This window comes from Brassica napus, chromosome A1, assembly GCF_020379485.1.
Source record: "Brassica napus cultivar Da-Ae chromosome A1, Da-Ae, whole genome shotgun sequence".
Classification (NCBI taxonomy): Eukaryota; Viridiplantae; Streptophyta; class Magnoliopsida; order Brassicales; family Brassicaceae; genus Brassica; species Brassica napus.
The window spans coordinates 30444705-30469851 of NC_063434.1; the positions used below are offsets into that span (position 1 = coordinate 30444705).

A 25147-nucleotide genomic window follows, 5' to 3' on the forward strand; every position below is an offset into this window, starting at 1 on the left:
CCGATCCGTTTAGGTTGCGACGGGTTGGTTTCTGGATACTTGACCTGGTAACCCGGCCCATTTAAAATGTATTGGGTTTATTTTGTCTTGATGGTTGCCTTTGGGCTTTTATAAAAGACCACTATCATGTATTTCAATAAGTTTTAAATTATATTATAATAAATATCAACATAATATAAATTTAGTATAAAATTTGAGGAAGCATAAGCTAAAAGTATCTCAAATGATTGACTGAATTTTTACAAATCATGTGTAATTATTATCTTTGAATTATCAAATATAATCCTTCAGTTCAAAAAATACATAATCATGTTTTAATTATTAGTTCTATTATATTAACAGGGGTATTAGGGTGGTTAAGGGGTACAAGAGATTACGGTGTATTGGATTAGTGGTATATTGGATTAGGGATATTAGGGGTTAAGGGGTATAAGAGATTAGGGTGTATTGGATTAGGGGTATATGAGATTAAAAATCAAGAAACAATCATATGATGAATTTCATTTCATATAATATTCCAGTAGCAACGTAAACGATTCCACCAACAAATCAAATATTACAAAAACTTGAAAAGACAAATTAAAAAATGTCCTTTTCCAGCAAGAAAAAAAAATAGACAATAATGAGACAAGTTCTTAGTTTTTGACTTGCTTTACGTGACAACTATACTTTATGTCCTTGAGGACCTTGACCAATCTCCTTCTTGTAAGACTCTGCATCATTTGAACATAAGAAAGACTCTTACAAAGAGATTTCAACAAATACATATTTCAAAACAAAGAGAGTTTGAGAAAACCAAACCTATTCATCACGGAAACGTGAACGATCCTCCAATTTGAGTAGAACCAGCAGGTGGGTTAACAGCAACCCAAAGCAGCGAAATAGTGATAGCAACAAGTCCCGACCAAACATAAACAATGGTCGGAGTCTTTCCTCTTCTCCCCATAAGCCCTTTAGCAAAAGGATAAAGATGAGCCAACACCCAGAAGCTGAAAAACACTCCTCCTATCAACTTACTCCACTGAGGAATCACACTATATATCGTCCTGCTAAACCCGACCGCGATAGCGATTAGATTCACCATCATGATCGTGATCGGTGGGATCATCAGAGACGTCCATTTCACTACGTAAAGATCCGCAAACTCGTCGTCCACGTCGTCTCCTCCTGATTTAGACGTCAACGTGAAAGAGATTTCGATTCCAGCCACCACTTTGAGCAGTCCTTGGATAACCGCAGCTAAATGAGCGCTTGTTCCTCCAATGAGCCAGAACTGCTCGTTTCTCCACCATTCTTCCAACGAGATTCCTGACCATTTGATCTCGAGGAGAGCTAGTAAACACAATGTGATGGAGATGATCAAAAGGTAGATGAGGAATGTGACGTTAAGCGTTTGGACTATGAACTGTCCCGAGAAGAGCGAGAGCGCAGGGAGGAAGCAGTAGACGATGAGGAAGATCGAAGTGAAAGGATAGATTCCAACGTTAAGGTAAGCGATTCTCTGGAGGATCTTCATCTTCGGGGAAGCTAGGAAGGCGTTGTTTCTCGAGAAGAAGATCTCCACTGAGCCAGTAGCCCAGCGGAGAACCTGGTGAAGCCTATCCGTCAAGTTTATAGGAGCCGTGCCGCGGAATGCATCCCTTTTCGTCACGCAGTAAACTGACTTCCAGCCACGGTTATGCATTCTATAACCGGTGACAACGTCTTCAGTGACAGAACCGTAGATCCAACCGATCCTCGACCCCCACTCGGTTTTATCTTCGTACCAACATGAGATGACTGCTATAGCTTCCGCCACCGTCGACGCATCTAGAAGCTCACGAGGGATGGTGAGAGCTCCAGGAGGCCGTCCGTTCTGCACGGCCGGGTGGTCAGCAAGCGGACGGCCTTGGAACTCTGCTACAGGGATCGAATCTATAAGGAACGTCGAGTTTCCAAACTTTTTAGGAACCAGAGAGAGACTCATCTCTTCGTCATCATCCGAGTCACCACCACCACCACTCATTCTCAATGATCTGTTTTCTTCAGCCACACGGCTCTTCTTTTTCTTGCGACCGAAGCAACAGCTACAGAATCCAGGACTGTGTTCTTTAGACCGTGGTGGATCGAATCCATACAAAGCGATTCTTCTGAAGAGACAACCCGTTCCGACGTAAACCGGACCCATCAAACCATCGAGAGCCCTCATGTTGACATCGAAGAAGACAGTGTTGTGGTTAGCGTACCGATCAGATGGGTCAATGCCTTCGAACCGCTGCGGGAACTGAACGTAGCAAAGGCGGTCGCCGCCTCGGTCCATCATGAAACACATTCCTTCTCTCAAAGCCTGAGAGTTGTATATGTAGTGATCGCAGTCGAGATTTAGTATGAATGGACCGTTGGACATGATTGCAGATGCTCGGACCAATGCATTCATGGCTCCTGCTTTCTTGTTGTGGTCATAACCTGGTCGTTTCTCACGCGAGACATAGACCAGAAGAGGAAGACGAATGTCGACATCTGTAAGATCTAAGAACCCTTCAGAGTCTCCATGTAGTGGCTCATCACTAGGAGGCTTCAACATCACCTACATTTATCAAACATTTGAAGAAAAAAATCATTAATCTTAGAAATAACATATAAACTGAACTGAAACAAACCAAAATTCTTGTTGAATGGAACCAAACTCCGGTTCCAATTCAGTTATGAGTGAACTGAATGTTTCAAACCAATGTTTTTAAAACTGGATCGGAAGATGAACCGAATAACTATTTCGGTCACGGTTCAAAATGATACATAATTAAAATAATGTTAGTAAATATGATAGATAATTAAAATATAAGTAAATATTAAATATAAAACATTATAAATATAAACTAATTTTTTATATGGTTGGTTTATGGATTTTTGATAGTTTTAATGGTTTTTATTCATTTGAATAATTTATGTGACTGGTTCATGGCCGAACCTTGTCCAACCATAGGGTCGTTTCGGTTTCAAAATACTGTTCCAAACCAAAGAAACATGAAATAACTGAACTGGACTGAAATGTTGTACCTGAATGATACCAGCATGGTCACTTCGGGAATGATCAGGAGCAGAGTTAATCCAAGTCCCAGGCCAATGAGTACCATCAGCCATCCATGTAGCTTTAGGAATCTTAACCGGCTCCACAATCTCATCCTCTCTGTTCTGTCTCTGCTCCTTCATGGCCTTAATCTCTTCCCTCGCGTGATAAGCATCAGAACGTCGCCTGATAGAGTCAGGCAAGCCGTTGATCCTAACCTTAAACTCATCATACTCACGCTTCACCCTCCTCCTATCCTTCACAAAATCAGTCTTCACCTTGTTCTTGTAAGGATCTCTCTTCAGACTAAAATAAGAATCCGGATTCCTCGGCTCGATGTTGTGTTTACGACAGAAAGGAACCCATATGTTTGCGAAACTAGCTGCTTCAGCCATGGCTTCAAACGTCAGAAGCGCTCCTCCGTCGTCTGAGACATAGCAGGCAAGCTTTTCCACAGGGTAGTCGGCAGCTAGGATGGATAAAATGGTGTTGGAAGTGACGAGAGGAGGCTCTTTCTCCGGATCTGCTGTTGATACAAACATGTCTAGTCCAGGGAGATCAGACTTCCCCGTCGGGTTGCTCGGCGTGGGCGTTTCAAATTTCTCTTTGAGAACGTTGAGATCTGTAGCTCGGTTGATGGGACACAGCTTCGGAAGCTGATCAAGAAGCCAAGAGAAGGCGAACCAAAGCTCGCAAACCACAGACATCCCCCATAGCCATATTGCATCTTGGTTCTGGTGCTTAATCCTCCACATCAAGAACAATGCAAGAACAACAATCCTTATAAATATCAAAAGCCTACACAAGAAAAATTAAATGTATCAATGAAAGTTTAAAATGTTCCAAGAAATAACTAACATATTAGTTAGGCGCCTTATATGGAATTATTGATTAGGCGGTTTTTTTAACACCTTAACCGATTTTTAAAAAATTTTCTATAAAAATTGCTTTGTTTAGGTCCGATTTGCCAACTAAGCGGATGCCCAGGTGTCGTGTCGTCTAGACCGATTTTTTGAACTTTCTTAGCTAAATAATGATATATTGGATACATAATAACAAACATTTTTTCACCTGTAAGGACTAATAACAGCTGCAGGAATCTGGAGCTTCCGAGTAAGCGGTCTCCACGGTCTGCTCATCAGATCCTGAGGCCCCATACCGTGACTACCATCCTTCTCACTACCTAAGTTCCCATCTTTCGTCCAAAAAGCATTACCGTAACCATAAGTCCCACTAGTCTCAAACAACCACCGGTTATGATCAAAATCCCCGGTTTGACTCCTCATCAAACCGGACTTAGTTGACTTCATCAGCGACAGTCTCCTCTCCATCTTGGACCCACCACCAGAAGAAGGTGGAGGAAGCATAGGCCTTTGCTGCTGCCCCTTGTTATTGTTCTCAGCCAAGTCTGTTAGATCCGTGTTCCTGTAAGGCTCCTTACACCCGGGACAGATCCCACCTCCTGTCTTCACAGCGTCCACAAAGCAATCTCTACAAATCTTGAAATCACACTCACAAGGCAAAAGATCTTGACCTCTCTCGTCGCTCATCACCTTCACATCACAACCAGGGATAGCGCAAGAGGACCCTTTAGCGCCAGCCATCTGCGGATGATTCGTCTCGGAGTCAATCACTTTGTCCATGAGATGAGCGCGCGTGACGCTGTTGAAACCTCCCGTGAACAGGGAGCTGGACACGTACTGCTCCTCCACCTTTTGGGAGATGGACGGGTCCATGGGCTGGTTGTCTGGAGTCGGTGGGATGTGGACGGTGTAGTTAGTGAAATCGACGCTTCCGAGTTCGCTGTCGAGATCATCTCTCGAGTAGTTGACGTAGCGTCCGGAGGAAGTTCTCCGAGCGAATGTCACGCCGGGCGGCTGCTGGTGGTTTCTTGCGGCTTCGGCGGCGTCGGAGTTTGTTGAGAGGTTGGATCGACTGTTGGTGAAATGGTTATTAGACGCCATGATCGTCGTCTAGTGATTATATTAAATATCCACCGGACTTTTGTAGCCGGCAGATCCCTGAGAGAGATTAAAAGGACAATCATCAAGTCATTGTCATAGATCAAGATCAGATAACATTCAAGAAATGAACAGGTCATCAATAGATCTAGACAAGAAGATCTTATCATAAATTATATAATAAATACAACGAAAAAGACAATGATCATTGTCTTTTTACCCCCAACAAAAAAAGGAAGAGAATCTTTAAATCTTAAGCAGCTAAAGAGGGAAAAATCTATAACATCACTAAGCTTAAATTTCAAACTTTTGACATTACAATGAATCGTAGACAATGTTATGTTACCTGAGAGACCGTAACAGAGGAAAGTTGAGCTTCAGATCTTCCGCAGATGTTTGGAAGAAGTAAAACGCTTTTTAATTTATCAGATATTTTCTGACAGACGAAGTCACATGTGGTCGTGTTGCGCAAATTGGTTAAGGAAGGAGGAGGAGAAGAAGAGGAAGGGACTTAGTCGTGAGACCAAATACATCGGCACTACTACTGATACACGTTATGATGGCAACCATTGCCTCATTTTTTTATTCGGGGGAGATCTTACATAAATTAAAATATTATTTGTGTTAAATAATTGGAGAAAGGAGAAAGGAGAAGAAGAGATGAGAATGAAAGAAGATACAAAGATCTCTCTGCTCTTTGAACTTTTTAATTGAAGTAGTATTGTTTCAAGACGGTAACAGTGGCGACGACTGTCAAAACGCCGGCGGGAGAAAAAAAGCCGTTTTTTAATAACCTTTTGGTATTCTCTTTTTGAGTTTGAGGTTTTCGGACAAGGTGGAGAGAATTAAGACATTCTATTTATTCTTTTAATTTTTAATATAAGTAACGCGTTCGACGGGATTATGTAATTTGTGAAATTTAATATAAGTAACGCGTTTGGGTATTTCGCAAGTGAAATGATGGTCGCGTAAGAAATGTTGGGTTGGTTTTAACGTGTGCGCTTTGTTATACACACCGTCCATCAAAAACGTCAATCACGCATGTTGTAACGGGCGCAAGTAAACCACCTTTAATTATTGTTCTTAAGAATACTTAAAAGAAACAAAACCATATAATAAACGAAAATATGCTAACGGCACGCGTACACACGTATATTAAAAATGTTTTTTTTTTCATTTTATAATCCGGTTATGTAAACTTGAACCGAGCAAATCAAACCATTAAACGTCTTGGTCGAACCAAAATGCAGACAAAACCAAGTTTTAAAACACATCACGCAGTTTCTGTCGACATTATAAGCATAAGGAAAAACTAAATAAACGTCCCTAGAGCTAGCAGTGTGCTGCAAGATCCCATCCTCTCTGCACGAAACAAAATGAAGTATATTAACTACAACAACCTCAAAACTATTTACAACTAATAAACTCCAAGAATAGACTAGAATCAGTTAATTTTCTTTTTTGATCAAAAAAAAAAAAAAAAGACTAGAATCAGTAGAAGCACAAGAGATTTGAGTAAACTTGGTGGAGCATATCTACCGTTGGTGATCTCAGAGTCTCTTCATTGTGCACTCCACTTCACTCATCAAGGAGCTGGACATTGCATTTGTACGAGTAGTCGAACTCTTCTATCATCTCCAAGACACGTTCGGCAAATTGACGGTCGTACTTAAGCGGTGTAGGAACATCTTCTTCGATATAGATATTCATCTCCTCCAAACAAGGAAAATAGTCCAAGAAATGCTCTATCATGTTCATCTCTTTCATCGTTCCCGTAAACCCTCTGATCACAAACATTTTCACCGGACATGACTTGAGCGAACGTCCTTTGTGCTTTTTGTGAATGCAGTCACAAGCATCCCCGCATTGCTTAGTCACATGGTGCACTAAACCCTGCAGAAACAAAGGTTATATTGTAAGTAAATGAACAGCATCTTTAACACATGTTTCATGGTTTTTTATATAACTCCAACCTTAATGAGTAGAAACTCTAGCTGTGGACAGTTCCTTAGGAGAGCTGGCATTGCTTGCCATCCTCTATCCTCGTCACTTGTAATGATTAACATCTTGAGGTTGTTGAACACAGGCATTGAATCACAGCATTGAGAAAGCACCTGAAAACAACAACAACAAAAACCAATGTTCAAAAATCGCTATTTTTGATGAATTATCAAAATTAGATATACAAAATAAAAATTAGACAAATTTGTGGATTTTTACTAACATTATTTTACTTAACTTAACAGATTTATACTAATTTAGATCGATTTAAACCGATTTAAACCATTTGGTTTGAACTAATTTAAAATAGTTTAAACCAATTTAATTCTTGTATAAATCGGATTTTTAAAAATAGTTTTGTTTTAAGTGTCCAAGAGCGATGACAAAAACATTTTGCAACTAGACCAGAGAGAAGATAATAGAAAATTAACCTCGAGAGTGTCAGGATGCAAGTGAAGTTCCCGAACATCCCGTATGCCAATCATGAGCTTAACCACATTGCCAAACTGTCGAACAACATCACCTTCTGACAAATACTTACGCGGACCTCTTATCTTCCTGGTTTGATCATCAGTCACCGATAGCGCGATTCGCGCCACATCTAACTTGCTCAGTTTAACTACTGGATAGTCCTCCGCAACCCAATCAGAGTAGGCCAAGAAACGCAGGTTCGGAGCGTCGAAAGAAATGCTTTTCGGGTTCTGAACGGTTTTCATCCCGGTGGCGTGAACCGTCAGTTTCTTGAGAGTTGAACTAGACACAGTATCAACGGGATCAACCCAGTCCATGCTTATCAACTCCGCTTCCTCGAGGACGGGGAAGCAAGCGAGAAACCTCTCCATATTAACATCGCAATCCATGCTTACCATCTCCGAGGCGATGCGGAGAGTCTTGAGCAACGGTAAGAAAGTGGCGTCGGCTCCAACCCACCAGTGAAGACCAAACTCGCTCGTTAGCTTCAGCTTCACGAGCGTCTCGCTCACAAACATCTCTCGAGGGAGAAGATAGTCTTCGTCCTCGAAGTTGATGGAGAGATCAAGCTCCGAGACGCCACGTCGCAGCGCGTTGCATATCCAACCGTTAACACGTTCTGGATCAACACCGTCTTCACACTTCAAGGTGAATCTCTCGATGGGAGAGTCACCTTGGAGAGACAACACGCGGTCCACGAAGGCCATGAAGATCCGCGGATGGAGAAAGTTAGAGTCGTCGACGTCGAGCACGGGGACACGTGTGAACATGTAACGCCATTTCTTGGAGAGGACAGAGGTCAGAGCGGCTTCCTTTGTGGTGAGGAAGGATAGTATGTGAGAACGGACATCGTCTGGTAGAGCGCTCAAGAGATCCATTTTTCACTGCAGTAAACACACACAAAACGTTCCTAATTAAAAATCAATTTTACCAAACAGCTCAAAGACAACAACACCGGTTAAGAAACCAGACAGAGCAAGTTGATTCTGAAACACGACCAAAAGGTTTGAGTTTTAACTTGGACACTTACCTAGGTAGCAGAGACTGAGACCAAGACAGAGACTGAAAATGTAAGACCTTTGCAGCACTATCGACACTATAAATTAGGGCAACTTTCATCCCCTTTGAGAAGGGGAGAGAATGGGAAGTCCGAGAGAATGAGTGCGGGAAGTTAAGGGTAGTTTCGGATGTTCTGTCGGTAAAAATCAATGTTTTGACCGGACCGGACATTTACTGGGTCAATGGTCGGCCCGACCGACTAATTTAACCAGATTTTAATATTTAATCTAAGTTTAAATTAAATAATTATATATATGTAAAAATATTTTTATAAGACTTTATATCATTTTATATGAAAAGTAAAAAGGAGAACTTCAAAAATATTATAATTAAAACTATTTTATTTAAATAGATATTTAAGATAATATAATTTTAATGGAATTTTTATTAAAGTTTGCAATTTTTAATTTTTTTAACTTAAATTTGAAAAACCCGGTTCGATTTTTGTTCTTTAATGTTAATTTCTGTTCTTTTCTTTTTTCTCAATATATTGGTCGAACCGGATAATATATATAAGGAAGGACAGAGATATTCCCGTTTCCAAACAGAAGACTATCTTCGCCTTTAATTGTTAAAACAGTTCAGAGAAAAAAGAAGGCTGTTAAACTGCTGCTCAGCCGCCGGGAAGATTAAGGTAATGTAACAAAAAAAAAACTCTGTAACTAGTTCGATTTAAAGTTGGTGGTGTCCTAGAATCGAACTCGAGCAATCCAAGTAGCCTTAATGATTAGATTTTTTGTTCACTGTGTTATCAATTGAGTATACTTACTATTTCACTATAGATTACAGAGTCTTGGTAAGTGTTCTTCTCTAGTAATCACGTAGTATAGGTTTTTTTTTTGTTGTTCCCCACACTGATTCAACTTTGTTTTTTAGTTAAATTCAAATCTTGTTCTTGTTTTTTTTTCTCCTTGAAGGATGATGGATTTGATGTGGCTAACTGCCTTACTTCTTGGAGCTGTACTTGGATATTACATCAGCACTCTACGACGCCGTATCTTCGTCCCCTCCTCCAAATCTGTGGCCGAGTCTAGTGGGAATAAGAAGATTAAGTCCAAGGAACCCCTAGAGATTGAGGAACTCACTGTTTCCCGCAAAAGATTCAAAATGGTTTTTACCCTTACCTATTTCTATATGCATTGACACTAAGCTGATATGAATTTGCTTCTTTGTCTTTTTGTATGTGTAGGTTTTGGTAGCGAGGAATGATCTTAAAATGGGTAAAGGAAAGATTGCAGCTCAATGCAGGTAGTTTCTTCTCTCTTTTAGTGTTTCAATCATCCTCAAGCATATCTGCAACTCTGTTAGTAATTTCTTTTAGGGGTCTGCATTGTGTGTAGTCATGCAACTTTGGGTTTATACAAGAAACTCCTTCGACGGGCGCCAAAAGCCTTGAATAGGTAAACTAATAGTCTACCTCATATCCTTTTTAGGCTTTCTCTTTTAAAAATTTATTGCTGCTGCAGATGGGAGAATTGTGCACAGCCAAAAGTTGTGGTCAAAATCGAGAGTGAGGAAGAGATGTTAGCTTTGCGAGTAAGTTTTTTTTGTTGTATTGATGAAGAAATCTTCTTGCCTCGTTACAAAATTGCAGGATTGTTTAGTTCTTTGATACTTGGCGGCTGACTGTTTAGATGATTTCAAGTTCAGTCTTAACAATGTTGTCCATGTTGACAGGAGAGAGCAAAGTCTCTTAAGCTGCCAACCCATATCACCATTGATGCAGGAAAAACACAGATCGCTCCAGGTGAGTTTTGTAGTTATTGTCATTTGAATTCAAGAGGCTCTCAAGTAGTCTGAAAGAAAAATAAGAGTCTAATGTGTATATAATTGTATTGTTCTTCCAGATTCAAGGACAGTAATGGCTATTCTTGGTAAGTTATCTATGATCTGTCAATATGTTTAAAAGATTTATAAAAGGAGAAGAGTTATATAGTAGTTAGTACAAATGCATTAGTTTAATAGTTGCAAACTCTTTTAACCACTCTGTGTTAGTTGGAATCTTAATTCAGTTTTTCCTCTAGTCATGAATTATTCACCATAAAAGTGTTTATCTGTGCAGGACCGGTGGACGTTGTTGATGATGTAACAGGTGGACTAAAGCTTATGTAACAACTCTTACATTCAGTATTCAGACAATCTAGCACAAGGGAAAGAATGTTAACTGACTTCAAGTTTTCCTTCTTGCTTGATTTTACATGACCTTGCTAGAAGATAGATGATCATATGATTATAAATTTGATTATAAATTTTTGTTTATCCCACCAAACATTAGAAGATAAAAAGACAGTTGTTTTGTTTTTATCTATATAAGACCTTTGTCGCTTATAGGTAAAGCGATTGGTTGATTCAGACTCAAACTGCAAAGCTAATAAATAGTATTTGCCCTAAACAATGATGTAGCTTCCTCTCCAAGCTATCAAATTTTCATCACAGAGAACATATGAAACAGTATCTCACAAACTACTACACAAACACTTTCAAATCAAAATATGCAAGAAGATGGAGTGACAAAGAAACAATCTCAAAAAACAAAAAAAAAAAATCCAAATTATTAAACCTTTCTTCATCCCCAAGCATTATCAAACGCTGCTGAAGTAATGGCCTGAACAAACTCTTGGAAATCGATGCACCCGTCACCGTCTCGATCCGCTTCCCTGATCATCCCCGTCAACTCCTCCGCCGTCAACGCGTGTCCCAGCTTCGCCATCGAGTGCGCCAGCTCCGCCGCCGTTATGTACCCGTTCCCGTCGCGGTCGAACATCTTGAAGATGGCTTTGAGCTGGTCCTCCGTGTAAGGGCACTTGACGAGATCCGGCTCGACGAGGGCGACGAACTCGGAGAACTCGATGATTCCGTTGTTGTTCCGGTCCGCTTTGTGGATGAGAGTGTCGAGCTGGTCTTGGCTCGGCTTCAGACCGAGGGATCTGAGAAGCGCGGCTAACTCTAGCTCCGTCAAACTCCCGTCGTTGTTCTGGTCGTATGATCGGAATATCTCTCGGAGCTCTGCTAGCTGCTCGTCGCCTAGCTTCTTCCCTGGTGCCGGAGAAGGCTTGTCTCCGTCGTCGCGGCTCATTTCGAACTCGGTCAAGCTTTGGTTTCGATGAACAACATTGTTTTTTTTATTCTCTCGGGGGACTTTAGATTGATATGTTTCTCTTTTTGACAAGTCAACGACAGGTATGTGATTATTGGATTGATTTGTAATTATGAGCAAAGGGAATAAATTTAAATTTATTTATTAAAAAATCAAATAATTAATGATTTCGGATGTAATAATAAGAAACAGAACCAGTCAACGCGTGTTCGGTGGAGAGAAAACGGTCGTGTTGTCGTGCTAAGCTGTATTTATCCGGAGAAGGCATTTTCCTCGACGAGCCCGCCACGTAAGGCTTAGCAGGCGATGTAGAGAATACAGTTCGGAGGTTGAGTGCGCGCTACGGCAACGACGGATCTTAGATAGTGCATGATCGTCAGTTAGGGGGCTCAACCAGTTACTGGCAGAAGATAAAAATAATTAATAATGTATTTTGTTTGGGCTGATGATAGCCCATTACCAAAAACTAGTAGTATATAAGAAATTTGTTTAAATAATTTGATCGTAGCCAAAAAGATAAGAAAGATTATCTTTCAAAGGAAATTAAACTAAAATCATAAATATTATATATCTATATATGATTTTTAGCAGTTCCTATTAAATCATTTATATAATATATATATCATCCAACAAAATCAAATATCTATATACAAAGATCTATCATATCTTTTATAAAAGGAAAAATATATTATTATTACTTGCAACAATACATAATCTGAGCATATTTACTATCGAGAATCTCATGCATTAATGTGATCTATTGATTTGAAATTGCTATAAATCAAATAACTATATACAAACATCTATTATGTCTTCTTACAAAAAAAACATCTATTATGTCTTTTAAAAATGAAACAAAATATATTACAATATTTGCAAAAAATACACAATCTAAGCATATCTACTATCACCAATCTCATGCATTAATGATCTATTGATTTGAAATGGCTATAAATCTGAGCACTATAAGCTTCATACCCTATAAATATCCTAAACATAACGAGAAGTGGTTAGAATTATCTTCCATTGAAATTAATGGAGCGTCAAGAGAGGTTTGAGAATATACCAAAATGGGAAAAATTGGATAAAGACATGCTTGCCAACATTTTCAAGAAGCTAGACATGGTGGACGTCATCATGGGAGCATCACGAGTGTGCATCACTTGGTTCCTTGCCTCTCACAACAAAACTATATGGAACACCATCAAACTCAACGATTTTGATTCGATTGTTTTAGATAACCCCTCTAACCCACATCTGCAGGATCTGGATAATAATAATGGAGGAAAACATCTAAACAGCCTTAGGGAGATCTTGACTGAAATCAACAAATTCAGCCGTGCAGCCCCGGTTGAATTTTTCTTCAATGCTAATACCAATGTACTAGAACAGGATCTAGCGATCATTTCCAACGGGTAAAACTATGTCCATTAATTATTAATTTTAAGCAAACAGTGGTAGCGTGGTAGTACGGGTAGTGCGGGTTAACTCATAAACATTTGAATACTCGAGACTCGTCTATATTGTTTCACTGGAGAATTTGTTTTTATCAGTTCGATTTTATTTTTGAAGGTTGCCAAACATCAGAAAACTTGCGTTACGAATGCAGAAGACTCAAAATCTGAATTCATTTACATCATCTTTTAGTAAATGGAAGAATCTCCAAACTTTGATCATTGCCAAATTTACAAGAGATGACGACGACCTGAAGCATGAGTTCAAAGCCATTGCAGAAAACTGTAGGAATCTTACCACCATAAAAATCACTTGTACATTGGACCAAGAATTAGCCAATATAATTGTTGGTAAGCTTCCGAACCTGAAGAGTCTGAGCTTCCGCTGCACTTATGTCTCCGTAGAAGCAGTTAAGTCGCTCATCTTCGGCCTTTATAACCTCAAGAGTCTTAACCTCTCACATTGTATATTCTTAAAACGACACAACAATGGTATGATGTTAGCAGAATTAGGACTGTCACCTGAGGATAAATCCATAATACTTAGCATTCAAAAGCTTGAAACTTTAAGTTGTGTTGTCCGGAGTGCCCAATTTGTCTAGATGTGGGGAATCATCCGCTACATCCTCAGTATTATATCAACTTTGGGTATAAGCAGTGGGGAACTGATGAGATGAAGGAGTTTGAGTTTTAGACCTACCTTTATCTAAAAATGGTGATTTATTTTTATCTATTTATTGTAAACTTCAGTTGTTATAAACTTTTTCATATTTGTATATCGCAATGCTTTTATTCTGTTACTTCTGTAAATGATAACTACCCTATCAATGTACTAAATATATAGTATGATTCATGCTCAAGTTGAGAAGTACATATTAGTAGAGACTTCTCTCAGAAAATAGGCCAAAATCTTAAGTCGATTAATTCACTTATTATATTACATTACACAATGACGAGAATGAGAGGAAAACAAGTTTGATACATAGATACATTAACACCACTTTCCTTTGGCCATTATATATCCTTTTTGTTGCTGCGACTCCACAAAATCTTAACTCATCTTCTACATCTGCAAGAACAAGTCGATTTTTTTTTTTGCACATTCTGAAAAGTGAGTTGATATTATAAAGATGGATTTACCTCTTGAGTAAAGATGGATTCCCATCTTGTACAACTCGGCACTCAGAAGCTTGAAAACTTTAAGGTGTGTTTTTGGGACTGCACAATTTTGTCTAGATGTGTGGAAAGATTCGTCATATAGCAACTATGAGTATAAGCAGTGGGAAACTGATGAGATAGAGGAGTTTGAGTTTTAAGCCTACATTTATCTAAAAATGTTTTGAAAAGAAAAGAGTTGATTGATTTATCTATTATTGTAAACTTTCAGTTGTTATGAACTTTTTATTTTTGTATATCTCCAATTAACTAGCCCTATCAATGTACTATATAGCATGATTCATGTTCATGGTGAATGAAGGTAGTTGATTTGAGACAAAGAAAAGTACTGTACGAGTAGAAACTTATTTCTAAATACAGTAAAAACTTTATAAATTAATAATGTTAGAATTGTAATGTTTTATTAATTTATTTAGAAAAACAATATTTTTTTAAAGTTTGATGTATATTTTTATAAAATAAAATAAAATAATATTTTTTACGGTATATGTATCAATTAAATTTTATAAATATATATTTTTTGTTATTTTTATTCGATTATTTGGTATACAAACAATAATTACCGTAAGTGTAACTACTATATTTTTTTACTTCACTCTGTGAATTATATAATACATTGTTTATATCTATATAAATTTTATAATTATTAATTATAATATATGTTTACATCTGAACTATATACTTTCATAAAAAAAAATATTATTGAATATTAATTTATAGAATTTATACTATATAACGCAAAAAATCATTAAGGCCATTATTTCTCTTTTCTCTTATTATATTACACAACGTCAAGAATGAGAGTAACACAAGTTTTGATACATAGATACATAACAACACCACTTCCTTTGGCCATTATCCCTTTGTTGCTGCAATCTCAACCCATCTTCTACATCTGCGAGAAAAAGTCAAGTTTTTTGCACAAAGATTCTGAAAAGTGTGTGTTGATATTATAAACTCATCAATGACGAAAGATTGGGCTTATTACCTCTTGAGTAAAGATTATGGCGAATTCATTTCCTGAGAGCATCTGATGTGAGAAGTCCCATCTGTTCAGTAAGATGGTTCATTTGTTGATTGTTGCTCAACACATTCCTCAGGTTGGGTTGTAACTCCAGCTGCTCCATTATCAACTCATTGTCCACCGACCCTGACACTAGCTCGTCTGTGTCCCCAATCCCTGAGCTCTCGCCAAAGAACTGTTCCCACAATGAGTCTTGTACTCCAGGAAGCAACTCATTGGTTTCCAACATCATTGAGCCATCCAAAACAGCCATTATTGGATCCAGACACTCTCCAGTATCCCTCTCGCCTCCAACTAGATCCGGACTTGGACTCCCAGAACCTCCTTCTGCTCCTTGCTTTGGAGCTAACAGATCAGCTTGAGGTTGAGGATAAGGCAAATTGGTCTCCAAGACTTGGTTTGTTGTATTAGATGAAACATCAGTGAATGCAACAACTCCGGATGGTCCGTTTGAGGAGCTTCCGTTGTCTGAAAGGTTAGGATTCGGAACATCTCCCAAAAGAAAGCTACCGTGATTGTTGGTATGCGTGTTACTCATATTGTGTATCTGCTGAAGCATACTGTTTGATGATTCGTTCATCGATGACTGGTACCTCACAATCTGGCGGCTAAGACCGTTAAGCCCCTGGCTACTACCACCTCTATTCTTCTGATCCTCAACAGGTAGCCTCCTCTTCTTGTTGCTCTCAGAGATGTGTTGGTTCCCCTCGTTATTACTCTGCTGTGAGAACTGGTTTAAGAAGCCTGGACTCTGAACAGCCTTTGCTAAGAACGACATCATCTGCTGCTGCCTCTGCTCCATCACGTGAACCTTCTGCCCCACGTGCTGGAGATGATGTTCTGTGACTTGCTGTTGTTGCCTTAACCGAACGAGTTCTTGCATGAGGACGTTCTTGTCACGCTGGAGTCTTTCGACTTCTTCTTCGAGTCCGAACTTGCCCACTTCGACGCAGGCGCCGACGGATGAGTGTTGGACTTGAGGCTGCTGTGGAGGCTGCACCTGAGTGGGTTTGCGACGGATAATGCTCTTTAGTAATTGTTTTTGGCCTTTTAAAAATCCCTCGTTTGCGAATTCCCAGCGGTCTGGATCAACTTTTCTGAAACCCTGAAAGAAAATAATGGAACATTGATTAACCACAAGAAGTTACTTGGATTCCATTGAGATAGGAAGGCAGCAAAGAACAAAGTATAAACATAAAGACCATCAAATACTTAAATAATATGTTCATTAAAAAAAAAAAATACTTAAATAATATGAAAAAAAAACTATCCACTGTGTCTAACTACAGTACCATGGCTCAAGGAAACCAATAGTTCTTAAGTATATTGGCATGTACCTGGAAGGTAAAAATACAAATGAATGGAAAGCTAACGTGAGACAACTGATTAGAAATTTTGTTTTGTGACTTAAGAACAGAAATGGAACTGCTGAGGCAACCAAATCTTCAGATAAAATATATGAGCACATGTCCGAATAAGCCTGCAAAGTTCGTGTGATCCTTTTGGTAAGTAAGGGAGAAAAGAAGAACAAGAAAGAAAGCTATGTAAGAGTAGTATCTTCAACTTTTTACTGGACTTAACACAATTTATTTGTAAAACGGAATGATAAATTTTTATTCCAGCCTCACAGGACACAGATGCAGCTCAGAGACTATTAGAAAACAAAACTAAATATATGTCTGCACTAAACTAGTGAAGGATATCTCCAAAACAAGGACAAACCATACATGTAGAATATGGTATCTACTCCTTAACAAAGTCACACAGTTAGTGAAACTAAATAGAAACATAGCATAACCAACTAAAGGTGAATAATTAGCATCAAAAGCTATTTAGGAACAAGAATCAGCATATTATTCTAAACAATCATAGGAGTTGACTTCTCAAACTATATTCTTCCTGTTCCGAAGAAAGCTAAGAATAACATTGCTTACACTTCCTAAAACCCAGAGATGAGAGACTACAATCACTTATTCATACACCAAAATCAAAACAAGTGAGAAAATGAAGCACAAAAACAAACTTAAAAAAAAAAAAAAACTGGTCAATAATCAGATAATTAAATTCAAAAAAAAAAAGACAATGGATAGAAGCTTACATAAGTGTTGAGCTGTCTGACAAAGCTGGAGAAGTTGTTGTGCTTGAAGTACTTCGGTAGAAACTGCTTAGAGAACTCAGGCACGTTCCAGACAACGAAGCTGTTGCTCCCGCTGCTCCAAGACACCACCTCATCAGTCGATGGATCGTCAACCATGTCGTAAGTCTTGCTCAGAAACGGCGGAATAGAGCTCATCACCACCGTCGTTGAAGAGTTCGCCGTAGGTGCAGATTCGCTAATCGATCCCATTTCAAAAGATGATGTTATCTTTATCGAGTAAGAGAGAGAGAGAGAGAGGTTCTTCTTCTTGTACACTTTTAATTTATTTTTTATGTCTGCAAAAAGCTATTCCTCTGCTTCTTTTATTTATAAACTTTCTTATTCCAGAAAGCGGTGGAGTTTCTCAGTGAGTCGCGTTTTAAACCGTTGATTTGATTCTCTCCGAACCGTCCGATTTGTATTTTTTTTATTAAAGGAATTAGTTTTAGATAAGAAATACACGTGGGCCACTGAGATAAACGTACTTGGGCCTTTTTATATTCATTAACGTACCTGGTCCTTTTTTTCCTAAGAAGGTATCTGGCCCTAAGCTTTTTCTTACATGGCATTTTAGACTTCGCGTTGAATTATTGGAATCTTGTCGCGGTTATATTCGCGTTTTGCTCTGCCAGTGCTTACCGCTCTGAAAGGCCAATACTACTATTTTTACAAAAAATATTTAGATATTTTTAGATATTTAAATACTACTATAATTTAGGAAGAAGAAAAAAGTCTGTGTAATATTGTACTTGACTAACTAAACTGAATTAACAGTAAATAAAATAGAAAACAAGAAATGAGAATTATCATCTCATCAAATATTGGTACATCATTATGACTTTAATTAGTCCAATTTATTAGTATTTGAGTGAGCAAAGGACTTTTCAGTTGATGTGTATAAGAAAGATCGGTAACAAATAACCACAAAAATCGTATAATTTCCTAAGACTTGCTTTATAGTATTATATAATCGTATAGTTGTCTCCTATCGAATGTTTTCATTACATAACATAGCTTCTTGTAAAAGAGGCATGTGTGTTTGTCTGCTACAAACAGGCACGTGAGCAGGGATGCTTCGCTTCACTCGAGAAAGGCTCTAGAGGCAGAGGAGGGGGCAAAGTTACCTTTTTCACTTTGCTGGAAACTCGAAACTCGTTCCCGGATTCCTTCTCGCGAAGCAAATTTACCCAATCAAAACTCAAACCCACGCAGATCTAGGTTGGCAAGATCTACCAGGATCCGATTAAGTCAACGGGCCGGATCCAGTTATCTCGTTCGGTTGTATATGCTCATCAAGTCATCATCATTACGTGTTATTAGAGTATTGGAGAGGTTCCTAGATTTTTTTACCACCCATCTTAAAATAGTTAGATTTATTGAAAAATAGCTAGTTTGCTTCATATGCGATTATACAGAAGAAAAAATATACCCACCCTTTTGATGTAAAAAAAATAGCTTGAAGAATAAATATTGTATACTTTCTCCCAAAAAAAACCATGCAAGGCCAAAAGAAAGAAATTTTTCTCAATGTGGTGGCAATGACGTCGTCTTGTCCGTCATTACATTCCTCCTCTTCGTGCCTCTCTCTTAATTTATCTCGTGAGTCCTCTCCGCAAATCCCAAAACGGAACCTTAAATCTCTCTTTACTCTGGTATGGACAATTCACACCGGTCCAGAAAGAGAGGGCTCACGGATTAGGGATTTGTAACGAAACTTACGCCCTTACCATCAATGGAAGTATTAAAGGTTTGAGTTTCTCCTTGTTAATCGCATTATATTGGAAAATTGATCTGTTTTCAGAGATTATTATTTTACCAAAAAGATTATTATCTAAAAAAAATAATAAAACAATTTGACGTGGTAACGTAAATGCCATGCAGGTCAAAGGAAACAACAACCGTACGTAGTAGTGAGCTACCCGGAGTTGCAATGTCCCGGAGAGTGCTGAGTGCGCTTGGCCTTTCCACATTGCCAACAAAGGTCTACATGGCATGACCTATCAACCACCAAGTGGTGAAATAGGAGCGGATGCATTGGTTATTAAGCTAGCCACCGGTTTACCCGACGTCACCGCCAATCCAGCTTTAACCGAATCCTTGTTCAAATCTGAGCCACCTTATAACGTCGAAGGAAACCACAGCTCTTCAGTGTATATAGAGGACCCTGCAACCAAGTGGGGTTTTCGGATCGGGAGCTTTTCTAGGTTTTACTGGAAAAAATCGGGTTGACCCGGTTACTGGCGGAGCATTCAATTCACATGGAATCAACCACTTCTTGATTCCTTCTGTTAGATACATGGGATGATTTGGCCAAAAGAAAAACAGCATACATGGGATGTTTTAAACGGTTAAACCGGTCAATGGATAAGAGGTTAGAAAGTCTATTTTGAAAAAAAAAAGGTGGTGATAAACCATTCCGCGGAAGAGAAAATGTCAAAATCTATTTTGAACTTCTATTAAATAAGGGATCGTTTCAGACATAGTTATCTCATTGTTATTTTATAATTAAATCATATGAGATTTCGAGATTTCTGGCTCATTGTTAATATTATTTTATATCAGACATAGTTATCTCATTAACTGTCTTAAAAAAAGTTTCCCAGATTTCTGGCTGATAAGAGCCATCATCTCGAGGAGGGGTATTAAAGGATATATATCCCACATTAGAAAATCAATGGGACATTAAGTAATATATAAAGGGTTAGGGTCAATCCATTAATTGCCAATTGGTTTTGAGTTGCAAGCCCATAATAAATCCGAATCTAACATGGTATCAGAGCCCAGATCCTAATAAGTTAAACCCCTAATTAATATTAACCCTACCCGACCGGATATATATGTCGTAATTGACTCGCTCGACCGAGTATAACTGTCTTAAAGTTCCGAGATTTCTGGCCGATAGGAGCCATCATCTCGAGGAGGGGTATTAAGGGATATGTATCCCACATTAGAAAATCAATGGGATATTAAGTAATATATAAAGGGTTAGGGCCAATCCACTAATTGCCAATTAGTTTTGAGTTAGAAGCCCATAATAAACTCGAATCTAACATAATATATTATGATTTTAGTACAGAAATGATATAATACTTATATCTCAATAAATCTAGTTCAAATTCAATTTTAAATAACATTTTATGGACGTAAATGGTGTCTCAGCAACTATATTATTAGACATATATTCATTGTATTTGTAAGAGAATACTGAGCTCGAAGCAGAGAGCACTGCAAGCTGGAGGTTTGCTTTAGCTAAGGAATAACCAAGCCTGCGGTATTCATCAAAGTGATATATTCGTTTGAAACTTTAGGAGTTTGTGATGGTGAACATTTGTTTTACGCACATAACACAATGCAAGATGAGCAGAGGAGTTTAGTGGATGAAACTCGGACAGTGAAACATAACCGAGGCTATGTTTTCTTCTTTTGATTGTTTTAAAATGTCTGCTTTGTCAAATTATAATAAGATTAAACTATTTTTTTATTGCCTTGGTTCGAAAGGTTTCGGTTGCTCGATCTCACTTATGGTGTGTGTGGGTGTTTCAGATGTAGTCTACTTTTGTTGGTGCGGTTTCTATTTTTGTCCCCGACAATGTTTCTTACGAGTGTGATTGAATATTTCATATTTCTCGAAATCGTTATCCACAAGCAAAATCTTAGTGCCGATTTTTGGAAATAATTAAATTTAAAAAAAAGAATAACGCGACCGACTAGCCAAATAGGCTAGTGTTAGTATATTACTACACGTTTCTCCGTTTATGACTCTCCTGTCACAATCTTTATCAAAGAATAACCTTGGTGTTTAATTTGAACTATGTATTGTAATGTCAACTTTTGCTTTGACTATAAAGTTTTTTACTTAAACTAAACATTTGTTCTTGCAAATATATATCCCAAAATATTCCACCCTACCCAATAAAAAGCAGAGGCAGCTATATCGGAAATGTGATACATTGGTTGATGCAAATCATATTTTCTTAACTGAACCAGACTCAAAATAAACGTGTGTAATTATATAAATTCTGCTTAATTATATAAATAAAAACCAAAATGAATTTATTTATTTTTAAACCAAAAAGAAATTAACCTTGATTGTCTCTGTTAAACGAAAAGAGCCCCTCAGTGCTAAAAAATCTATATGTAAATACTAAATACGATAGATTTCAAATTTTCAGATATGATGACTATATGCAAATTAGTTTAATTCATTGTGATTTTTGTGTTATCAATATAATTCATTTCCTTTGATTAGTTTCGCAGTATCCTCATTGAACGCGCTAATAGTATTTGTATTTGTGTGTCGCGCCTAATCACTCGAGAATTGAAATGAAATATGTTTTGTATATACGTACATTTTTGAAATTCATGATGTGGCCACGATGTGAGATGTACAATGATGTTTATATGTTACCATCTATTTATAATACTTGTACATCTCCTTTGTCTCCTCTTAAAGTCAAATAAAACTAGGTTGGTGTCACTTTCAAGGCTTTATTAGTTCACTTCTTCTTAACCATCCCCAACTAAATTTGAAACTGAGAGAAATAAAAGAAAAATTGATCTCTAATTTAAATCAACAAACATTATCTTGATGGCCATTTCAATCATGAATTAATTTATCTAATTTAGAGGTGTAAGCTCGTATACATTGTGAATTAGTACTATACATATTTCCCAAAAAAATTACAGAAAATAATACAAACGTATGATAATCAGTTTTGTACAGTATCAATGTTATGTATACATGGTCGAAAAAATAAGAAAGGAAATTTAAGACATGTCTGAAAGTTAATTAACAAACAACAATATATTATGTAAATATATATCCACAGAAATTAATATGCTAGTGTGTTTCTCTCGTTTCTATTCACGGAATGGCCAAGGCTCTGAACAAGTTTGCCTGCAAAAAAAAAAACACTGTTAATAACTCCTCGACATTCAGTAATTATATCAAATATGTGTGCAAATGTTTAGGTTATCTAACTTACTCTATGATTTCTTTCCAAAAAGAATCACTTGCTTCATCATCAATTATGTCACACCATGGCTGATGGTCTTGTGTGAACGTTGAGGTCGATGAAGGGTTTGAAGTTTGATCACTATGCTTTAAAATCTCCTTGTTCTTGATCATCATTTGGGTTTGCTTAGACTCATCAGAAGAGGCCGAAATCATTGGAGGAATCATATCTTGATCATTTTGATGAGGAAATAATCCAGGCAGCCTAGAAAACGAATCTAAAGGCTGGTGGTCAATGTGAGAGAGGCTTTGGGCTGGATCATAGAGATTTTCACTTATATTTGGTCTTTTCTCTAAGAAAGAAGATTGACTAAAGATGTTATTGTTGGTGTGATGAATGTTAAAGGAAGAAGAAGGGGTAGTGTTGTTGTTGTTGTTGAGGACTTGAATCATACTATGTAACAATTGGGCTTTTGCAACACTTGTTGCATCCAATTGTATGTTTTGATTTAGAGTCAAGAGGTTATTGAAATTTGCGGCGGCTAGAAGTTGCGGTAAAGCGGCTAGAACGTTTAGATGGTCGGTTCTTGGCCTGTGGGTCACCGGATCGATCCCCATCTGAAGAAGTTTCTTTCTAATATGCGTGTTCCAATAATTTTTTATTTCGTTATCTGTTCTTCCAGGAAGATGACCAGCTATGGACGACCACCTTCAAGACATGTGTAAAAAATAAATTAGTTTTTTGGTAAAATAAAAATATAAATTAGTTTAGTCATGATATAATTATTTGGTGGGTTAGTTAAGCCTTATACGTATGCATGCACCTACAAAAACCCAGTGTAGTAGGTTTACAAATGTATGATTTTATACCGCAACTAACCAAAACAGTGTACTAGCGCATATATACGTATATAAAACATACACCTTTACACTATATAGTATGGACAAATAGATTAAGATTTTTTAAAGCATTAAAATATTAAAATTAGTTAATTATTTAGCAAAACATATATTAAATTCTATTTTATTATAATTCATATATAATAAAAGAGACGTTAGAAGAATATATAGTATCCACACTACCATATTAAAGTTCTTCTTTCTTTCTTTTCATTTATTTTCATATGAACTTGCAAAACATAATAAGTTTAGCCAAAATAAAAAATACTCATAATTAAACAAACAAAAAACGTATGAACACACAAATTTCTCGAAGAAAAACGTATACAACACATTTGGTAAAATTCGTTTCGTATAGAAATCTTCTAACTTGTTTGGTATAGAAATTTTGATATATTTCTGTCATTTTTGCTCTTCATCTCATATATGATAATTAAATCAATTAAAATATGAACTTAAAAAAATCACTTGTCTTTCTTTTTGAGAAAATTAAATATAGTTACTTGTTTCCAAGAAGAGAATGAAGGTTGATGATGGTTTGGTCTTCCTCAGCAGTGAAGTTTCCTCTTTTGATGTCTGGTCTCAAGTAGTTAGTCCATCTCAATCTGCAACTCTTCCCACACCGGTTTAAACCGGCTTGCTTTGGAAGAGCTCTCCAGCTTCCATGACCGTGCTTTCGTATGTGATTTATCAGTTTGTGATCTTCTTCTGGCGTCCATGGCCCTTTCTTTAGCCCACTCTCATCGCAACACGGTGATCTTCCCATTTTACTATAGCTTGTATTATATGTAAAATGAAAAGCATTTTGACATCAATTAGATAACCAACGAGTAGACTTAATATACATTAAAATTATAATGTTGTTAACAAATAAATTTTCTTTAAAAAAATATAATCTCCTTTGTAGTATATCAAGTTAGTAAACACACTTTTTATAATTTAAAAAATAGGATTTATGATTACATAGGAGACCTTCAAGTAAGTATTAGTATGTATATATATGTGTATGTAAAATACCTGTAAGAATGAAAGAAATTTGAAAAGAGGGAGAAGAATGGGGAAGGCTTGGTTAATGAGGGTAACTGCTTTGTTCTTTGATTTATATATAGAAACATGGAAGAGGCTTTCGTCTTTGTCTTGTGTCTTGTCGGAACAAAGAGATCTTACATAGCTTTCATGACATGTCCTTTTGACTTTAATGATTTAATCCTATCAAAGAACAATATAACGAAAATGCCCTTGGTAAAAGCTAGAAGAAAGAACGAGGAGGAGGAGAAGAAGATGTTTAAGTTTGTGAAGCAATGTGTGGGATAAAAGTTGCTGCAACTAATTCATGTTGACAATGTAAAGCATCCAAAAGAATAATTCAGGATAAAAGCTAAATATTCAAATAGGGAATAGACTATAACTCTCAGATAAATGTCATTGACGCATATTTTCTATTTACATTTCACTCTGATTTTTACAATCTTACTATAGTTCTCGACTTCTCGTTGTTGGTTTTGAATTTTGGTATAAACAACGAATTATATATGATCAGGAGTTAACTATTTTTGTTTTTTTTGTTATTCTACTATTTTCATATAAAGTTTTGCATCGCTGTTTGATCGAACTTCCGTGGAACGCAGTTCGAACCACTATCTTGAGTAGGTTTCCGCAAGAAAACATGTCCTTATTTGTCATGGAATAACTTATGTTGAGTAACACATTATATGGGACTTGTGAATCGTGTATGTTTATGCGCTATTAGTATAATTATTTAAATTTTTAAAATATAATTTGTAAAATATGATTTATAATGTTACGTTGACCCAACTATATATGATCGGGCAGACAGTTCTATATACAATAGTATGGATTACTGGTG

General features: G+C 37.3%; 7 protein-coding genes across 10 annotated transcripts; 2 read left to right on the plus strand and 5 right to left on the minus strand.

Annotated features, from left to right (window-relative positions):
- Nucleotides 1-491: 491 nt before the first annotated feature.
- LOC106435810 (cellulose synthase-like protein D3) lies at nucleotides 492-5863 on the minus strand. Its single transcript, XM_048739791.1, has 5 exons — nucleotides 5354-5863; nucleotides 4118-5067; nucleotides 3037-3844; nucleotides 802-2566; nucleotides 492-713 (listed from the first exon to the last, which is right to left on the minus strand). The coding sequence occupies exons 2-4, from the start codon at nucleotides 5008-5010 to the stop codon at nucleotides 809-811; spliced, it is 3459 nt and encodes a 1152-aa protein (XP_048595748.1). The 5' UTR covers nucleotides 5011-5067; nucleotides 5354-5863; the 3' UTR covers nucleotides 492-713; nucleotides 802-808.
- A 297-nt stretch (nucleotides 5864-6160) lies between these two features.
- On the minus strand, nucleotides 6161-8647 carry LOC106432855 (F-box/LRR-repeat protein At3g03030-like). Its single transcript, XM_048739807.1, has 5 exons — nucleotides 8510-8647; nucleotides 7440-8363; nucleotides 6981-7121; nucleotides 6547-6900; nucleotides 6161-6369 (listed from the first exon to the last, which is right to left on the minus strand). The coding sequence occupies exons 2-4, from the start codon at nucleotides 8355-8357 to the stop codon at nucleotides 6586-6588; spliced, it is 1374 nt and encodes a 457-aa protein (XP_048595764.1). The 5' UTR covers nucleotides 8358-8363; nucleotides 8510-8647; the 3' UTR covers nucleotides 6161-6369; nucleotides 6547-6585.
- A 369-nt stretch (nucleotides 8648-9016) lies between these two features.
- Nucleotides 9017-10890, plus strand: LOC106432890 (peptidyl-tRNA hydrolase 2, mitochondrial-like). The gene is made up of 8 exons (XM_048739814.1): nucleotides 9017-9172; nucleotides 9456-9648; nucleotides 9728-9786; nucleotides 9879-9938; nucleotides 10005-10074; nucleotides 10216-10285; nucleotides 10386-10412; nucleotides 10601-10890. Exons 2-8 carry the CDS (start codon nucleotides 9457-9459, stop codon nucleotides 10648-10650), a joined length of 528 nt encoding a protein of 175 aa, XP_048595771.1. The 5' UTR covers nucleotides 9017-9172; nucleotide 9456; the 3' UTR covers nucleotides 10651-10890.
- A 6-nt stretch (nucleotides 10891-10896) lies between these two features.
- On the minus strand, nucleotides 10897-11818 carry LOC106432891 (probable calcium-binding protein CML18). The gene has a single exon (XM_048739819.1). The coding sequence runs from the start codon at nucleotides 11612-11614 to the stop codon at nucleotides 11105-11107; it is 510 nt and encodes a 169-aa protein (XP_048595776.1). The 5' UTR covers nucleotides 11615-11818; the 3' UTR covers nucleotides 10897-11104.
- Nucleotides 11819-12403: 585 nt separating this feature from the next.
- LOC111199191 (putative F-box protein At4g11580) lies at nucleotides 12404-13797 on the plus strand. The gene is made up of 2 exons (XM_022688607.2): nucleotides 12404-13050; nucleotides 13208-13797. The coding sequence occupies exons 1-2, from the start codon at nucleotides 12671-12673 to the stop codon at nucleotides 13689-13691; spliced, it is 864 nt and encodes a 287-aa protein (XP_022544328.2). The 5' UTR covers nucleotides 12404-12670; the 3' UTR covers nucleotides 13692-13797.
- A 1170-nt stretch (nucleotides 13798-14967) lies between these two features.
- Nucleotides 14968-17736, minus strand: LOC106432848 (heat stress transcription factor A-1e-like). Of its 2 annotated transcripts, none has more exons than XM_013873694.3 (3): nucleotides 17388-17736; nucleotides 15254-16394; nucleotides 14968-15154 (listed from the first exon to the last, which is right to left on the minus strand). In XM_013873694.3, the coding sequence occupies exons 1-2, from the start codon at nucleotides 17634-17636 to the stop codon at nucleotides 15279-15281; spliced, it is 1365 nt and encodes a 454-aa protein (XP_013729148.2). In that variant the 5' UTR covers nucleotides 17637-17736; the 3' UTR covers nucleotides 14968-15154; nucleotides 15254-15278. The 2 variants fall into 2 exon arrangements, with proteins under 2 accessions (XP_013729148.2, XP_048595798.1); XM_048739841.1 differs by having other exon boundaries at nucleotides 14968-15160.
- Nucleotides 17737-22000: 4264 nt separating this feature from the next.
- Nucleotides 22001-24723, minus strand: LOC106435800 (transcription factor MYB41). Of its 3 annotated transcripts, XM_013876728.3 has the most exons (4): nucleotides 24298-24720; nucleotides 23784-24056; nucleotides 22412-23089; nucleotides 22001-22323 (listed from the first exon to the last, which is right to left on the minus strand). In XM_013876728.3, the coding sequence occupies exons 1-4, from the start codon at nucleotides 24393-24395 to the stop codon at nucleotides 22287-22289; spliced, it is 1086 nt and encodes a 361-aa protein (XP_013732182.2). In that variant the 5' UTR covers nucleotides 24396-24720; the 3' UTR covers nucleotides 22001-22286. The 3 variants fall into 3 exon arrangements, with proteins under 3 accessions (XP_013732182.2, XP_048595822.1, XP_048595819.1); XM_048739865.1 differs by lacking the exon at nucleotides 24298-24720 and having other exon boundaries at nucleotides 23784-24143; XM_048739862.1 differs by lacking the exon at nucleotides 22001-22323 and having other exon boundaries at nucleotides 22408-23089; nucleotides 24298-24723.
- Nucleotides 24724-25147: the final 424 nt, after the last annotated feature.

Coding starts and splice junctions, on each gene's coding strand:
- LOC106435810 (XM_048739791.1), bottom strand. CDS start 5,010: ATGGCGTCTAATAACCATTTCACCAACAGTCGATCCAACCTCTCAACA. Junction 3,845..4,117: donor GCTGTTATTAGTCCTTACAG/GTGAAAAAATGT, acceptor TTTCTTGTGTAG/GCTTTTGATATTTATAAGGA. Junction 2,567..3,036: donor ACCATGCTGGTATCATTCAG/GTACAACATTTC, acceptor TGATAAATGTAG/GTGATGTTGAAGCCTCCTAG.
- LOC106432855 (XM_048739807.1), bottom strand. CDS start 8,357: ATGGATCTCTTGAGCGCTCTACCAGACGATGTCCGTTCTCACATACTA. Junction 7,122..7,439: donor TGCATCCTGACACTCTCGAG/GTTAATTTTCTA, acceptor TGTTGTTTTCAG/GTGCTTTCTCAATGCTGTGA. Junction 6,901..6,980: donor TAGAGTTTCTACTCATTAAG/GTTGGAGTTATA, acceptor TTGTTTCTGCAG/GGTTTAGTGCACCATGTGAC.
- LOC106432890 (XM_048739814.1), top strand. CDS start 9,457: ATGATGGATTTGATGTGGCTAACTGCCTTACTTCTTGGAGCTGTACTT. Junction 10,075..10,215: donor AAGAGATGTTAGCTTTGCGA/GTAAGTTTTTTT, acceptor CCATGTTGACAG/GAGAGAGCAAAGTCTCTTAA. Junction 10,413..10,600: donor GACAGTAATGGCTATTCTTG/GTAAGTTATCTA, acceptor TTATCTGTGCAG/GACCGGTGGACGTTGTTGAT.
- LOC106432891 (XM_048739819.1), bottom strand. CDS start 11,614: ATGAGCCGCGACGACGGAGACAAGCCTTCTCCGGCACCAGGGAAGAAG.
- LOC111199191 (XM_022688607.2), top strand. CDS start 12,671: ATGGAGCGTCAAGAGAGGTTTGAGAATATACCAAAATGGGAAAAATTG. Junction 13,051..13,207: donor CTAGCGATCATTTCCAACGG/GTAAAACTATGT, acceptor TTATTTTTGAAG/GTTGCCAAACATCAGAAAAC.
- LOC106432848 (XM_013873694.3), bottom strand. CDS start 17,636: ATGGGATCGATTAGCGAATCTGCACCTACGGCGAACTCTTCAACGACG. Junction 16,395..17,387: donor TCAGACAGCTCAACACTTAT/GTAAGCTTCTAT, acceptor ATTTTCTTTCAG/GGTTTCAGAAAAGTTGATCC.
- LOC106435800 (XM_013876728.3), bottom strand. CDS start 24,395: ATGTTTCTATATATAAATCAAAGAACAAAGCAGTTACCCTCATTAACC. Junction 24,057..24,297: donor AATTTCTTTCATTCTTACAG/GTATTTTACATA, acceptor ATATAATACAAG/CTATAGTAAAATGGGAAGAT. Junction 22,324..22,411: donor TTTTGGAAAGAAATCATAGA/GTAAGTTAGATA, acceptor TTTTTTTTGCAG/GCAAACTTGTTCAGAGCCTT.